Source organism: Bacillus rossius (assembly GCF_032445375.1).
Source record: "Bacillus rossius redtenbacheri isolate Brsri chromosome 4 unlocalized genomic scaffold, Brsri_v3 Brsri_v3_scf4_2, whole genome shotgun sequence".
NCBI lineage: Eukaryota > Metazoa > Arthropoda > Insecta > Phasmatodea > Bacillidae > Bacillus > Bacillus rossius.
In genome coordinates this window covers 33,914,144-33,929,033 of record NW_026962011.1, presented here as the reverse complement: position 1 = coordinate 33,929,033, position 14,890 = coordinate 33,914,144, and the positions used below count along the sequence as shown (strand labels likewise).

The window sequence follows — 14,890 nt, the reverse complement described above, 5'->3', positions numbered from 1 at the left end:
TTTTTAGAACAAAGAGGGAAAGGGCTGGGAAAAAAAGTAGTCAAGGCAGGAAGGGAGGTTGTGGAAATTAGAACCGTCAAGGCGGGGGGGGGGGGGGGGGAGGCGGCAAGACATACTGCACTAATATGCACACAACACACGCAATGACTATAACTACCAGCAGCAATTTTATTAAACCTTTATCATTAATATCTATTTAAAATTTTAACATATAAATAGCTGTAGGTGTAGAATCTTCTAAAAATACATTGTAAAAAAAAAAATAATTTAAAATATTTTTTCTAGTGTATAAATAATTATAGTAGTTAAACATTTAAAAATAAACAGGGCTGGGCCCTGGACCCAGGATCCACCCAGCCCTACCCTTGTGGGGGCCATGATACACCCAGTTGGCGGGAGGTTTAAAAATACGTAGCAGTCATAGAGTATGTTGATGGGCAGAGATGTGATGTGGTGTGAGCGGGGCGATGCACATTGGGCTTTAGCCCATGAAGGTAAGTCAAGATGAGAATGATTCCTCACCCCCACAACCTTATTTAATATTTGCATAGCAAAATAAATTTTGGTTCTAATGAAATCTAAAGCTATATTCTTGCCGATGTGTTGGTATTATGTTTGTTTAGCAATATCCCCACCCCCCCTCATGATGGCATCTTTATGATTTTCCTATCGTGATCTTTTCAAGCTAATAAAATAATTTATAGCATATTAGCTTTTATACAGCTACGATTTGTTTTGCTATCCAATGCTAATCAGTTGACTTCAACTTTCCATAAACTAATACCTCCATGGCGTAGCCCTGGTATAAGTGTGTATAATATGTATATATGTATGTGTATGTAATGTATATATATATATATGTGTGTGTGTTTGTGTTGGTGTGTGTGTGTGTGTGTGTGTGTGTGTACATATACACACATTCAAAATCGTGCATAGTTCCCAGATGTCGCAACAGAATTTAGTACATTAAAGTACTTTGTTCTATTACCTCTATGGTTCAACAAAAAAAAATTGATGATTTAATTTAGTCTTAGCACATTAGCATTATTCATCCCTCTTCTATGGCATTGTTTACTGTTCACAAAAAAAAAAGATGTGGATCAATTGTAAAGTCACGTTTAAGCTAATTCTTGCATTTACAGGAATTATAGCAATGCAGCCAGTTAATGCGAACTCATATAGAGGAGGAATATCCTCCAATCAAAATTCATTCATTATGAGGAAGGTGCAGGAAAGAAAAATGTTTATCGACAGTAATTGTGAGTATGTACCTACCGTAATTCATACTTACGAACAGAGAAGGCATTTATAGTTATACTCACATTTGAGGAGATGGCAATTTGACATCACAGCCAGGAGCACGCGCAGAACTTAATTTAGATTTTAGGAACATACCCCTCCCCTCCCCTATTTTCCAACTTCTCCTCACCATGCGTACGCCCTTGATCACATCATGTTATTTCACCGTTCCATGGGTTTCGAGTCCAAAATCCCAGGGGAAGTTTGGATGAAACTGGGTCCCTTCAATTAATTGTCAAGCTGACCAGAGGGATAAAAAAGGTTTTTTTGGGTGGAGGAGGAAGGGGGGGGTGGGTAGCAGGCTCCAGGAATGCCTCTCCCTGTGAAACCTAAACTGCCTCACCTGGTTACAATCGATATACACTGTTTTGTATCTTTATATACTAGCCGTGTGCCCAATGGGAAAGTAGTTGATCCTCAATTTTGATGAATTACAAAAAATAAAAACGACGACACAACCTGACTTTCATTTGTAAACAGAAACCTAAACACCAATTTCCATATTTCTAACTTCAAAAATGACTTACCGTATTTACTCGCGTAAAGGCCCCGCCCGCGTATAAGCCCCCCTCCTTGTTTTGTAAACATTTTTGAGAAAAATTTTAAAAACCGTGTTTTTCTGGGTTTATCTGAGGGCAGAGCAGCTTGGCATGCATCAAACAACAAGCCATGTATTGTGAGCGGCGGGAGGTGATTTTGTAAGTGGCAGTGATACAGAGACTGGTATTATAGTTTGTCCGTTCTCAGTAGGACCGTCGTGAGGCATGCCAGACGTAAGCAGTTAGTTCTATCTCAAACGACATAAAGATAAAGAAAGCTGGACTCGCGCGCTGCCGCTGTGTTGATGTGGAGGGTTGTCAGAGAAGAAGAGGGGAAGTGAAGGAGGAAGGGAAGTGGGTCAAGAATTCTAACACTCCTTTGTCTGGTTGGCTGGCTAGCTGGCTAGCTGGCAAGAGGGAGGTTAAGCCACGCCTCTGACTCTCTCCCCTCCTGCCAAAGCGCTGCCTCTCTCCCCTCCTGACAAAGCGCTGCCTCTGCCTCTCTCCCCCCCTGTAATAGCGCTGCCTCTCCCCCCTGCGGAGTCGATGCCACTCTCTCCCTCCTGCCGCGTCGCTGCCTCCCCCACCTTTAGATTATGAGTTAGGTACGCTAACCACACACCCACGAGGCCATAGTATAGGGCTTGCCCTGAGACGCACTTAGAGTCTTCCCTACCTAGACCCCTCCCTTACACACTTAGTTTAACTTAGGTTAGGAAAAAAAAAAATGTCCCCCACCTACCTCATTCGAACAAAGACGCACGACTTGAAAAGAAAAATCTATTTTTTCCTCCAAATTGGCGTATAGGCCTCCTCCCCTTTTTTGGAGTCGAAATTTGGGAAAAAAAGGGGGGCCTTTACGCGAGTAAATACGGTATGTACGTCCATACAAATTTCATCCCCTATTTATCCCCTTTAGGGGTGCTTATCTACGTTATATGAGGAACTTCTATGCAAAATTTTATGCTTGTAAACCCAATAGTTTAAATTGTTATTTGTGTGTCAGTCAGTGTTAGAGGTAACTTATGAGTTAATTGGTGACATATCTCACCATATTTTAACTACAAAAGTCTGCAAAACCATTTAACGTAATTTATGTTAGAGACCCCAGGAGATGATAACTACACAGGTGACAGCAATTAGAAATTTTGCTTATATAATTTTGGCACCTCATCAACTGTAAATAAAGTAGACACACAGTCGCAATGATTGTTTATCCTGTAGCAAATTAAGGGAACACTTAAAGAGCCATGTATTGGCATGATATTCGCAGTATTTTTTTTTAACTTAAGCTTCTTTAGACACATTATGGAAAAATTTTGAGAGAGAATATTTACCATGTGCACGCTTCATACAAAAATTGGCAAGACGAAGAAAGATTACATAAAAATAAAAATTACACACATGCTTTTAAATCATATAGCTACTTTAGTAATTGATATTAAATACTGGTCCATGTAAGTAAAAAAAAACATTTATACATTGTGAATATTAGTGACATAAATTTTTTTATAAACTGTTAAGTGTATTTATGTAAGAGTGTCTATTTTTCTGTATGTATAATTTATTTGCATTATTAATTATTACATAATTATGAAATAAATAATTGAAATAAATAAATTAGAATAAACAATATGCACATTTATTAATTTACATTACCTACTAATTATAATTTATTTTGATTATTTTACTAAATTAAATAATTTTAACTACTAAAATTTATATTAATATTGATTACTAGGTAATTATTTTAAAAAATTTGATTTAATTTATACTTTACCAACCGTAATTATAGTGTCACTGCAGTCCTATTATAATTTTATTTATATTAATTATTTGCATACAAAATTAAAGTTAGTTTTTTATCATGCAAAGTAAGAATAACTTCTAATGCGCGTACGTAAGTACATGCACCCATTTTTTTTGTGACAGGGATGCAGCATTTCTGAAATACACAATTCTATCCCTGTGATTGTTTTGCACCACTGTACACAATTTTGTCCAGAGGGACAAAAAGTACATTGCACAACTGTTGTGCTTTTCAGGGATGTGATTGTCGAGGACTGGGGGAATCAACAACTTCTGTCATAGTGATTCGGAAACCACATTAAATTTAGCGCACAAGCGTAGAGTAGATGCGCAAGTTAGCATTTCATTGCCTACGAGCAAATACACAGACCTAAATACTTTTTTCCTTCAATACTGACACATTGCAGGTTTGTCATTATTAGGATTTAGTAACATAAATTTTATGTGTTATTTCATTACAACTGCCATTAAATTTATCTCTCATACTGAGCTTGGTTCAGTAAGCAATGTGTCAAAATGACAGGATTTGAAGTGCCGATAAAAGGTAACATAAAATATGTTAAATGACCTGAAACAACAAATATATGTTACTTAACCTTTAATTTCCTTTATAATTTTGATTGAGGCCCACATATTTTCATTATGAGAATTTTTTTAACTGGTTGATAAGATACATACATGCCACCACAGAAGGGATCAAAATACTCTTCAGCCACGACTGGTTGCCGTTAACTGCCAGAAACTCTTGCCCATATGTCTGAGAAACATACAGAGCCTTTTGGAGCTCGCATCAGATGTTAAAGATAGCCTTCTTTACAAAACGTGACACATTTTCAATTAACAAATCCATCTCTGTTTTGACATGATAACGTCTTATAAATCGATGCACGCCGGCTGCACGCATGAAAAAGCATGACTCATTGTCACGTTCCGCCTGAGCCGAGCGTGCAAGCGAGAGCGCGAAACAAGCGATAGAGAGACACGATCGGCTTGTGACGCATCTATCTCTCTTCCACTCCATTGGCCGATGCGTCCGAGCAGAAGAGAGACAGCGGCAGCACACAACCTACACGAGAACTGTTTTGTCAACTGTTTATAAAGTGAAGTGAAAAGTTAATGTGGTTTGTATGCAATTTTTCATCAATGTTTTCTTATGAGGTTGTCATTTAAAATTATCATCCGTAAACCGACTTTACAGACAACCCCCTTTTGTTTTACTTTTGTTCACAGACCAAGTGCCAACAGGTCTGCTGTCCTTAGTGGTCATGATGGGTGTCTGCAGTATTGTAGGAGATTTCGTCTGCAAATTCCCTGTCCCATATCCGATACTACTTGTCACAGGCGGAGGAGTGTTGGGTTGGTTTTGCAACACCAACCAAGAAGTTAGTAACTTCTTGCAGGTCGCCAGTGTGAGTCCCAGGTTATTAATGATGATTTTCGTGCCGGCGTTAGTTTTCAGAACTGGCTACAACACTGACACGAGGCTATTCTCCATCGGTTTCTGGCAGGTAAGTCTTTGTGTGCCAAATTTGCTGGAAGGGATTTCCCCAATTGCCACATGTACTTAGGCATTGCACTTATAACTGCTCCGTGCAGCTTTGATAAATTTAATTAAATATTATAATTGTGCCTGTGCAGTAGGGAGAGAACCTACATTCACGAGGAAGTGCCCAGCGTTCCTTATGTGCTTGCTAACAGATGAACAAAATGTATTCTTATGTCCCACTATGCCCCATTATGTCCCATATAGACCCACCTAGTACCACCATTTCCTAGAATTTCCCACTATTTTGCATAATATTCCACCATGTCACACCATGTCCCATCATTACCAACCATGTCCCATCATATCTCACAACATCCCACCATGTCCCACTATGTCCTACCATGTCCTACCATCTCCCACCATATTCCTCCATGTTGCACAATGTTCCACCATGTCCCAACATTCCTACCATAACTCACATGTTAAACTCAAATGCACATATTACATATGTGTTTTGTGCACTGTGATTCGCGTGGCCGATGCATCGTCCCCATCGTTTGCATTCTCTTTGGCATGCTCCACATACGCCTCCTCCTCATGTTGTTCCCTCTCTTGTGCTATGTTATTGTGTGTACATACACTAGGTACGTGTCAAAGGCTTTTAAGAGCTGGCACGTTCTGACTGCTCGTCTCAGCTGGTCATCATGGTAGACCACTTTAATATATAGTACTGTTTGTTAAGTGTTCTCAAATCATTTTCTATACTGCCCTTCGCAAGCCCTTGTTTTTTTCACGTTGCAGAGCATAATTCAAAATCCCATTACAAACTCGGCCATGCGAAAACACCTCAAGAAGTTAGTAAATGACTCAGGCGAGGGCGGCTGGTGTAAAGCCACACAAGCTGCTGTTGGGAACAGTTTTTTTTTGTGAAGTTTGTGACAATTTTTTTTTCTTCGTACACCATTTGTCTCTTTGATACCTTTATGCACGAGGGCATGTAGTATCATTTAAAGTGCGGAAGGAAATACGCAACCATTGCGAAGTTCGTTGATCATCACCGGTGTAAGTAGCAGTCTACGTCGCTCAGGGAAGGCTTGCCTGAGGCAGACATCAGGAGAAACTAGTACCTTCTTGCATCGTCTGTTTATATAATTTGTATTCACAAACTTGATTAACCAAAATTTATTTCAGTGAAACATTACGCTTTCTTGGACATACGCCATTGCAAGTAATTGTATTAATTCAAAATTCTCCATTGCATGAATCATGTCAAAACTGTATCGATACTGTTAAGATAAAAATATAAATATTTGTAATATAAATATATGTAATTTAAATATATGTAATTTAAATATATGGATTGACGAGAAAATATGAATTTGCTGTCAGCAAGGCTGTAACACAAAATCTGTTTACAAGTAGTTGATATTAGCCAAGAGAATTTTAGGTGGAGAACTTAATAGTTTATGAATTATTTTTTTTCAGATCTTACTCGTGGGAGTGGTGGGCATTGTGGCATCATCTATCATATTAGGATATGTTCTGGTTATCACATTCAACAGAAACGGAAACGTTGGATTTCAACATATATACCTGTTTGCTACACTTATTAGTACCTCTTACCCTCACTTGATAGTTAATATTTTACAACGCTCAGGTTTGTTTAAAATATTTTAATTAATATAACTTTTTTTATTTATTTTTAAGGATGGATGCAGTTATTACTGGGAGATTTCTGGAAATAATTCGCTGCTAATTTTGGTTTGAACATGTAAATAATTCTTAGTGTTAATAATAATAATAATAATGCTGTAAATAATACATCCTCTAAAACATGTAAAAGCGCCAGTAATCGGTAAAAGATACCGGCATATAGTTGACCACATAAACTTAATCAAACCCAAGCAGCGTATTTATTCATATCCTCATAGTCACAAAATTCAATAATGCCAACATTAAATAAAAACTATTTTACTGGTCATGTAAAATTATTGACTGAAGGAATATTTGCCAAGTCCTCTTAGTGATCAAATAGCTGTTGTTCCTTTATGTTAAAAAAAACATTCACTTACCTATGGCAGGTATCACCATTGTGGTTGATAAGTGATCCTAGTTTAAATTTTTCTTTGAACCTGGTTCGCGACATTTTTCTGTTGCACAATCGTATTTTGAGCGGTGATCGTAGATCATTGTGAACAATACAATGAACTGAGTGTTCCGTCAGTTCAGGCTGAGGGTCAGGGGTCACAACTTCAGTTCAGAAGTATATAACATATTTGTAATTGTTTCGTGTCCTAAAGTTTATGAATATGCTTGTTAAACCCCAAAAATCTTAGGAAAACATCGATGTGAAGTTTTTTTTTGTGATGGTGATTTTATACATGTGTGAATAGGATAACAGTTTCAGAAATGGATCGTTAGGTTATGTTGAGAAAAAGGCTTTTACCATGGTTTTATTAACTCGGTTTCTTGTCTGTCTGTCCGGCACAAATTTTGCTATTGATTTTAAACTAATTTAAAGATGAGCTAGATACTTGAAACTTTGAACAAGTCTCAGAACTGGATGACATAGTATGGTAATATTAACTCGCTTTATTGTCTGTACAGTAATTTTTTGTTTTATTTTGTTTAGCAAAGCCCCCCCAAATACATGGTGTTAGGCTACGAGCCGAACAGTGCAGTGTTGCGGGATGCATAACACAGCACTACACAGGCGGTGCCTTCATCACCGACTGCTCCAGACTTAAGTTCTCAATAGGATGGAGGTCGGAATAACTTCATAAATTGATTTAATTTTTCTTTAAAGGTCATATCAAGAAGTAATTAAAAATAAATAATTAAAAAATCAGAGATTTTTGTTTTGCATTTTGAAAAAGTCTTAACGCAGATAAAAATATATAGATTTGTATTTTCTCAATCTGTGAAGTTGAATGTGTTATGAATTTGTAATTTGTAATGATCATCAAATAACGTAGCTGAAGAATTTATAAAAGATTTTGGGTAAATGTTACATCAGAAGGCCGACCTCTGGTTTTTTATTTCCAAAATATTAATCCTGACATTGAACACCATTCCTGTTTAGCCTCTTGAATATAGTCCCCAAGTAATGACAATTAACAATTACCTTTGTTGAACCGACCACTGGCGCATCTGCCCTGTTAGTGAAGTGAAAGAAATCCAACTACCACCTGAACAACTAAACAGTATTATCTCTCCGAAACAGTGACTTCATTTGATTTCCTTATAAGTAAGGTCACGTATCTTCTTTTAAACATTCGTAGAAATTAAAGCTTGTTTCCACAATCATGCTCTCTGCAAGACATTTTAAGTGTATTTTTTCAACAATAGCTATTCTGGGCTTGTTCCCTTGTACCGTGCAATAAATAACAAATCTAAGCATTGGAGTGCGTCAATAATTTTTCAAGTACCTTGTTATTCTATCATTCACATTATGAATGTGAGGTTTGTGATTAATAACATTAACAATTTAGGTCAGTCCAAGTCATTGTGCGTGCTGCTCGAAGGAGAGTCCTTAGTCGGAGACGCTTACGCCATGTTTGTGTTCGAGATCATTATTTTTAACACAATCTCAACAAACCAAACTGGTAAGTTTTCTTGGTTGCCACTTGAAATGATCATTCTTATTTATCCTTAGTGTAATTTAACACATAATAAAGCTTGTATAATACTCAAATATAAATGCTTTTAACGTAGGCGGTTACGAACACCCAACCATTACATTACATAACATGAGATAAAATACAATTTAGAGATAATGCTCAAATTTCTTTTGATCACAAGGTTTCTGATTAAAATAAATAAAATATTTTTTCTGAGGTTGGCATAGTGAAGATCAGTTAAAATATTGTATGACACGTAAGAAATAGTTCTTAGATTTAGCTGAAAGTTAGTTTATTTTAAGATTGTTTTCAAAAGCGTTTGGAAGATGATAATAAATGAATTTTTTTTTGCAGTTGGAGAAATGTTAGTGCCCATCTTTCAAAACTGGATAGGCAGTATGGTCATTGGAGTCGTTCTTGGGACACTAATTACATTTGTCGCTCAAAAGGTTTTAACCAGTGCAAGTCAGCTGATGTTGGTCACGTTTACAGTGACTAACCTGGCGTTCTTCGTGTGCGAAGATGTTGTTGGTAAGCTTGTTTTATTCCGTGTGCTCGTGCATTTAGACGATCTTACTTCGCTCTCACACGCCATGCTGTTTCTGTAAATGTAACTCAATGCCTTTATTGCATCTGTTGTTATGTCAAAAATGCCAGAGCTACTGCATGTTAAGTTTGTATAAATAGACCTTAGAGCAAAGTTATTTTAAAAAAATGAGCTCGTGTAACTCAGTACACGTGATAGAAGTGAAACTTCTTTGGCAATTCATCCATGACTCGTAAGTAATCGTAAGGGGTAAAATGGAAGACAGAGAGAGGAGAGAGGGAGAGAGAGGGAGGGAGAGAGAGGGAGAGAGAGGGAGGGAGAGGGAGGGAGAGAGAGGGAGAGAGAGGAAGAGAGAGAGAGAAAGTGAGAGAGAGGGGGAGAGGGAGAGAGAGAGGAGAGAGAGAGAGATAAAAGACAACTTTCTAAAAATAACACACAGCGGGATATTGGTTTTTCATTTCTTTTTCAAGTATTTAAGACGCCTAACCATTTTTGTAGTTATTAGAAATCTGATCAAAATAAAATTAAATTCATAAACACGAATTAACTCACTTCAAAATAACTGCTTAGGATATCAGTAATTAATTATTGATCAATAAACAATGAAATATTAACAATTTATATTTCTCACTATTGAAATACACCATTAAGAAAACTGTGCGAGTTACTGTTTCTTCAAACAATTCTGCCATTTGGAACACGCCAAATCTCTGAACGAAATATGAAACTCATAACAGGAAGTGCTATATATGCTGGAAATGCAAGGACTGTCTCAGCAGTGCTCTCTACGCTGCTGGTTGACGAGAAATGTGAGTGCGCTGGTATAAAATATAAAATTCAAGGCACTCACAGCTGATTGTTTAGGATACCTATATATATTTTCTGAAACAAGTGCATGAGCACTCTTTCTGTCTTATTCTTTCATTCATCTATCTCTCTCGGTTCTATTTTTTTTGTAAGTACGAATCATAACACAAAGAGAATGAAAATAAATCCAGTAATGTATACCTATATCTTAGTGTTCTCTTTATATGTATCTCTTTGGCCAAGTACCTATTATTTGTCCTTTTCGCACGAGAAACGTTTCACAACATTTCACGAAAACTTTGCATTAAAATTTGGCCTTCAAATTTTATTCTCATCATGCCCAAAGAAATTACACTTAAAAAAAATCTACTTTCTACGAAAAACCAAGCCCTAAGTAATGCATTACTTGCGGCCATGGGCCTTCTACAGGTGTACACATAAAGGTCATAGAGGTCATAAAAGTGGTAGTCGGTTAGTGAAATGAGACCCGTTATATAAGTGCCCATGGGAAAGGCGAAGATTTTATACCCTAATTAAAAAAAAGGGGACTTTGGTTTCTGCTCCAAAAAATTTTTACATCTGGTTGAATGAAAAATGGGTCCATTTGTAGCCTACATAGATATTTTGGCAAACATTTTCCCATGTTTTACATGGACTAAGGAGAGGAACAGAGTTGAAGGCCTGAAAACACTTCTCCTCTTTTTCTCTGAAGACAAATTACACTAGGTCATATTTATGTTTTCTGAATTGGAAGGAGGGAATTTAAAAGTAAATAATATCAGTTCCTGAACACAGTAGCTTCTGGGACCGCAACTGGTCTAGAACTAAAATTATTTACTACAATAGAAACGATAATAAAATTTATTTTTATTAAACAATGTGAAAGTTTTTAAGCAGTTCTAAAATCATAACTAAATATATTTCTGTCAGTTGCTTGTTCTAAAGTTTCATCAGAAAACAAAAAGGCATGCATACTGTCAAGGAAAAAGGAGAGTGGGTATGTTTTTGTTGATGGTAAAATATAAAATAAAATTCATACTATTTTGCTAAATGGTCAAATTCTTGCATTTGGCCTTTACAAACCAAAAGCCATTTACATGCTGGGAAAAAATACTAAAAAGTATTTAAATTTAATAATGTGAACGAGAAGATACTGTTGTATGGCCATGCATTGATACTACATATAGAACTTTTTAGAAAGAAATATGACAAATATGTACATGCCAAGTTTAGAATTCAATGTACTGACGGTGCGTCGCTCATACGAATAAGTCGTCTTAGGTTGCCTTGAACTGAGTGACTGGGGGAACCGAATTGCAGAGACTGCACAACTTTTAAAACAAGCTGCTAGGAAAGCACGCTGTGTTATTTTGTCTCTCGTGTCGACAAGTCACGCGGTAGTGTTGCGCATGCAGATTTCTCCGGCGTGGTCGCCGTGGCGTCCATCGGCCTGGTGATGGGCCACGCCAAGAACTCCTTCGCGGGCAGCATGGGCAAGTCGCTGGGCAGCACATGGGGCACCCTGAGCCGCGTGGCCGAGACCATCGGCTTCGTCTTCGTCGGCATGGAAGCGGTGGACAGAGTCAGCATGCACTTCGACCAGCGGGACTTGATGCTCGCCCTCGTAATCTACATTATCTGCAAGGTCACCAGGTGGGCGGGGCTCTCGACACATTTTTGAAACGGTCTTGTTAAAACCAAACAATAGTATACACCTACCATATCATTTCTAGAAAATTTTCACTTGAGGTCACATACATATATATTTGTAAGTCTGTGTGTGTATGTGCGTATGTATACACAAGGAGTCTGAATTCGACCGACAATCTTCGGCTGCAGGTTCATCTCGACCAATTAAGTTGAAAAACCTATATACGACTTACGTTATAAAGTGCTTCCAAGGGTGATACATACATATACGTCTTTAAAGTTGGAGCTGAACAACATTTTAATAGCAAACAATAAAAGTACTGAAGATGGAACACTAACACTTCAGGAATACTAATTGAAGACATAATTGAATTTAGAATATAGTTTTTTTTGCTGCAGTTATTGATAGTTTTCTGACTCAGTCTGAAAACTGTATATTTTCCAGTACAGAAAACAGCGAGGCACCAAATAAAATGCTTTAAAAAGCAATACGAATTTTTGGTTTCTAACAGCTGATAAAATATATGCTACTGACTTGATGTAAGTTTTTGGACATACGCCATTGCTAAGAACTTTTTCTGTTGAAGAAAAACTAATAAATAAATAAATAAAAATAAAAATAAAAATACAGCAGTCGCACCTGTGTTTCCGTACCATGTGCGTCTCTGCCTGAGGACGGGAGCAGATAGCAGTTCCCGAAACGTCGCTTGTTTCTGTTTAGGTAAAACTATTGTATTTGTTTGTTTTTTCGTTTTGTCATGTTTTTTGTCTCGCTTCAACTGTTGTGCTGAATTATTTTGGGTTTCAATATTTTTGTGTTGTCATCATTTGAGGGGATTTTTTCGTTCTCTTAGTACATTTTTCTTTGTTTTTTCTTTGTTTGCTGACCATATTCCTGTTTCGGAATATTTTGTGGTGTTCATATCCTTGTTGACAACAGCAATTGTTTGCTTAATTTTGTTCGTTTTTTGTATCTTTTTTTGTGTATTTTTATTTTTATTTATTTATTTATTAGTTTTTCTTCAACAGAAAAAGTTCTTAGCAATGGCGTATGTCCAAAAACTTACATCAAGTCATGCACTCCCATTGCACAAATCTTTTAAAGATAACATATATGCTACTGCAAAACAGTAGTCTTTGAGTATTACTTGTAGTCTAGTACTTGAAGGCGTGCACAACCGCCGTGTGTTGACGTAGCCGTGACACAACCGATGTACAGTAGACTACTTATTGTGGCATGTGGTTTGCGTGTATTTTGGCTTAATAATTGAAAAAACGTTGCTGTGTGACCTTTGTGACTTTTGTGACAGGATAGTGGTGTTCCTGGTGCTGTTGCCGGTGCTGTCACGCATGGGAAGTGGCCTCAGGTGGCAGAATGCAGCTGTGGCCATGTGGAGCAGAATGAATGGCATTCTCGGCATCTTAATGATGCTCATGGCCAACCAAGTCAAGGAATACGAAACTTTCGGCCCACAGGTGAGTGTCTACGCCCTGGCATGCAAATAAAACACTTCGTCGTCTCACCCTATGTCCAAGATGATCTACTGGCCGCTACATATCTTTGCTGATCTTTCTAAGTTGTCTTCCTACTGCATTACAAACTGTAAAATTGATGTTTACCCGTATGCTTTAACCCATTAAATTAAAATACAGAGAAAACTTTGATAGTCTTTAAAAGATTTAGAAAATGTGAAAATATTAAACTTTTTTTTTTGGAAGCTTCCCAAGCAGTTTCTGCAAGAGAAAGGAAGGAAACACGACATAATTGGTGTGTGATGATATTATATTAATCCAGTTTAATAGTATTCCAGTTCCACACACACCTGTGTTTATCTTGCAAGTATTACTCTAGAGTTGAGGAAGTCTTAGCTCTTTTTATAACATACACACTGCATGTACTCTACTGCTAGACGAGTATTTTTCTTAAGTCTTAAGTTAACTTCTTAAAGATTAGAATTCATCTTGCTTCGAGTATCAAGAGTAAATAGTGTAGGCAACAGTTTGGCTCCATGGAGTTACTCCATTGAACTATTTTATACAGAAGCGTAGAAGTCTATCACTCTTTTCATGATGACACCAAAATGGCAGTGAAAGCAAACAAAAGTCTAGTGTAAGAGTGAGTCTAGATGTATAGAGCATTTTTGATTTACTGCGTATGGTACCAATATACATCACCGTTCTTTGAATTATTCTTGCAAAAGGGAAGATTGGTTTTTTAACAGTTTTATGGACATACACTATCACCTGTTTACGCTGTATGTCATAAGAAAACCTCAACAATAGACAAAAAAGATGAACACATAAACACACGAAGATGTTACATGTTTAACCAGCATTGAGAAACTTAAGCTTTCTTGGAATTTTTCCGTCGGTTACGGACTAAGATCTAAAGAACCTGCAAGATTCCAAGTTTTTGGCTCATCGCAAAGTGGGTTAGAGTTAATATATTTCAGTTAGTGAGTCTCACGTAGGACTTGATATGTGAATTAATAAATATATGATTATTGACACAGTATAAATTCAGGCAATCGCAATGGTACATCTACACCTACATAAAATAATCCTTCATTGAGAGGTGTGTAAAATAATATTTTGTCTTGTAATGTTAATGTAGGTATCTTTTCTAGGTTTCCCTAAAAAACAGTTAACTTGAATTATTTGATTGCCTGCAGTTAACGACAATTGCGGTATTAATGGTGCTCTTGACACATCTGATCAACGGCTCCAGCATCACCGTGGTGTTGAGCAAGCTGGGACTGCTGACTGTCTCCTCCAGCAGGAGAGCCAACATGAGGAAGGCTCTCGCAAACTTGCAGGACGTCCGTGAGAGGTACGTGTACGCAGTTGGCAGTTAATAATTACTTTTGAAAGCCATTTGTATGTTAAATGTTCTTTTTACTATTGTTTGTCGTCCCGCGTTGTTTTAACACGGCAAAATACGTGAGTAGTAGTGAACATCAATAATTTTGATTAAGAATTAAGGAGGTCACTAACTTGCGCCACTAATGGGCCAAGTTGACTGTAAAAAAAAAATTCTCTCCACACTATCTGTGAATGTCATACTGTATCTACAACTTAAAAGTATGGTAGACATTAATCTAATTTTAGCACTGATCGGTGGAAATAAGAGCAA

The 14,890-nt window shown here is 37.2% G+C and overlaps 1 protein-coding gene across 1 annotated transcript; it reads left to right on the top strand.

The window, feature by feature from the left end:
* The first annotated feature begins 313 nt into the window (after positions 1–313).
* Positions 314–14,694, top strand: LOC134542257 (sodium/hydrogen exchanger 10-like). The gene is made up of 7 exons (XM_063386366.1): positions 314–1,259; positions 4,878–5,155; positions 6,619–6,790; positions 8,625–9,284; positions 11,523–11,760; positions 13,068–13,233; positions 14,430–14,694. The coding sequence occupies exons 4-7, from the start codon at positions 9,080–9,082 to the stop codon at positions 14,610–14,612; spliced, it is 792 nt and encodes a 263-aa protein (XP_063242436.1). The 5' UTR covers positions 314–1,259; positions 4,878–5,155; positions 6,619–6,790; positions 8,625–9,079; the 3' UTR covers positions 14,613–14,694.
* The last annotated feature ends 196 nt before the right edge of the window (positions 14,695–14,890 follow it).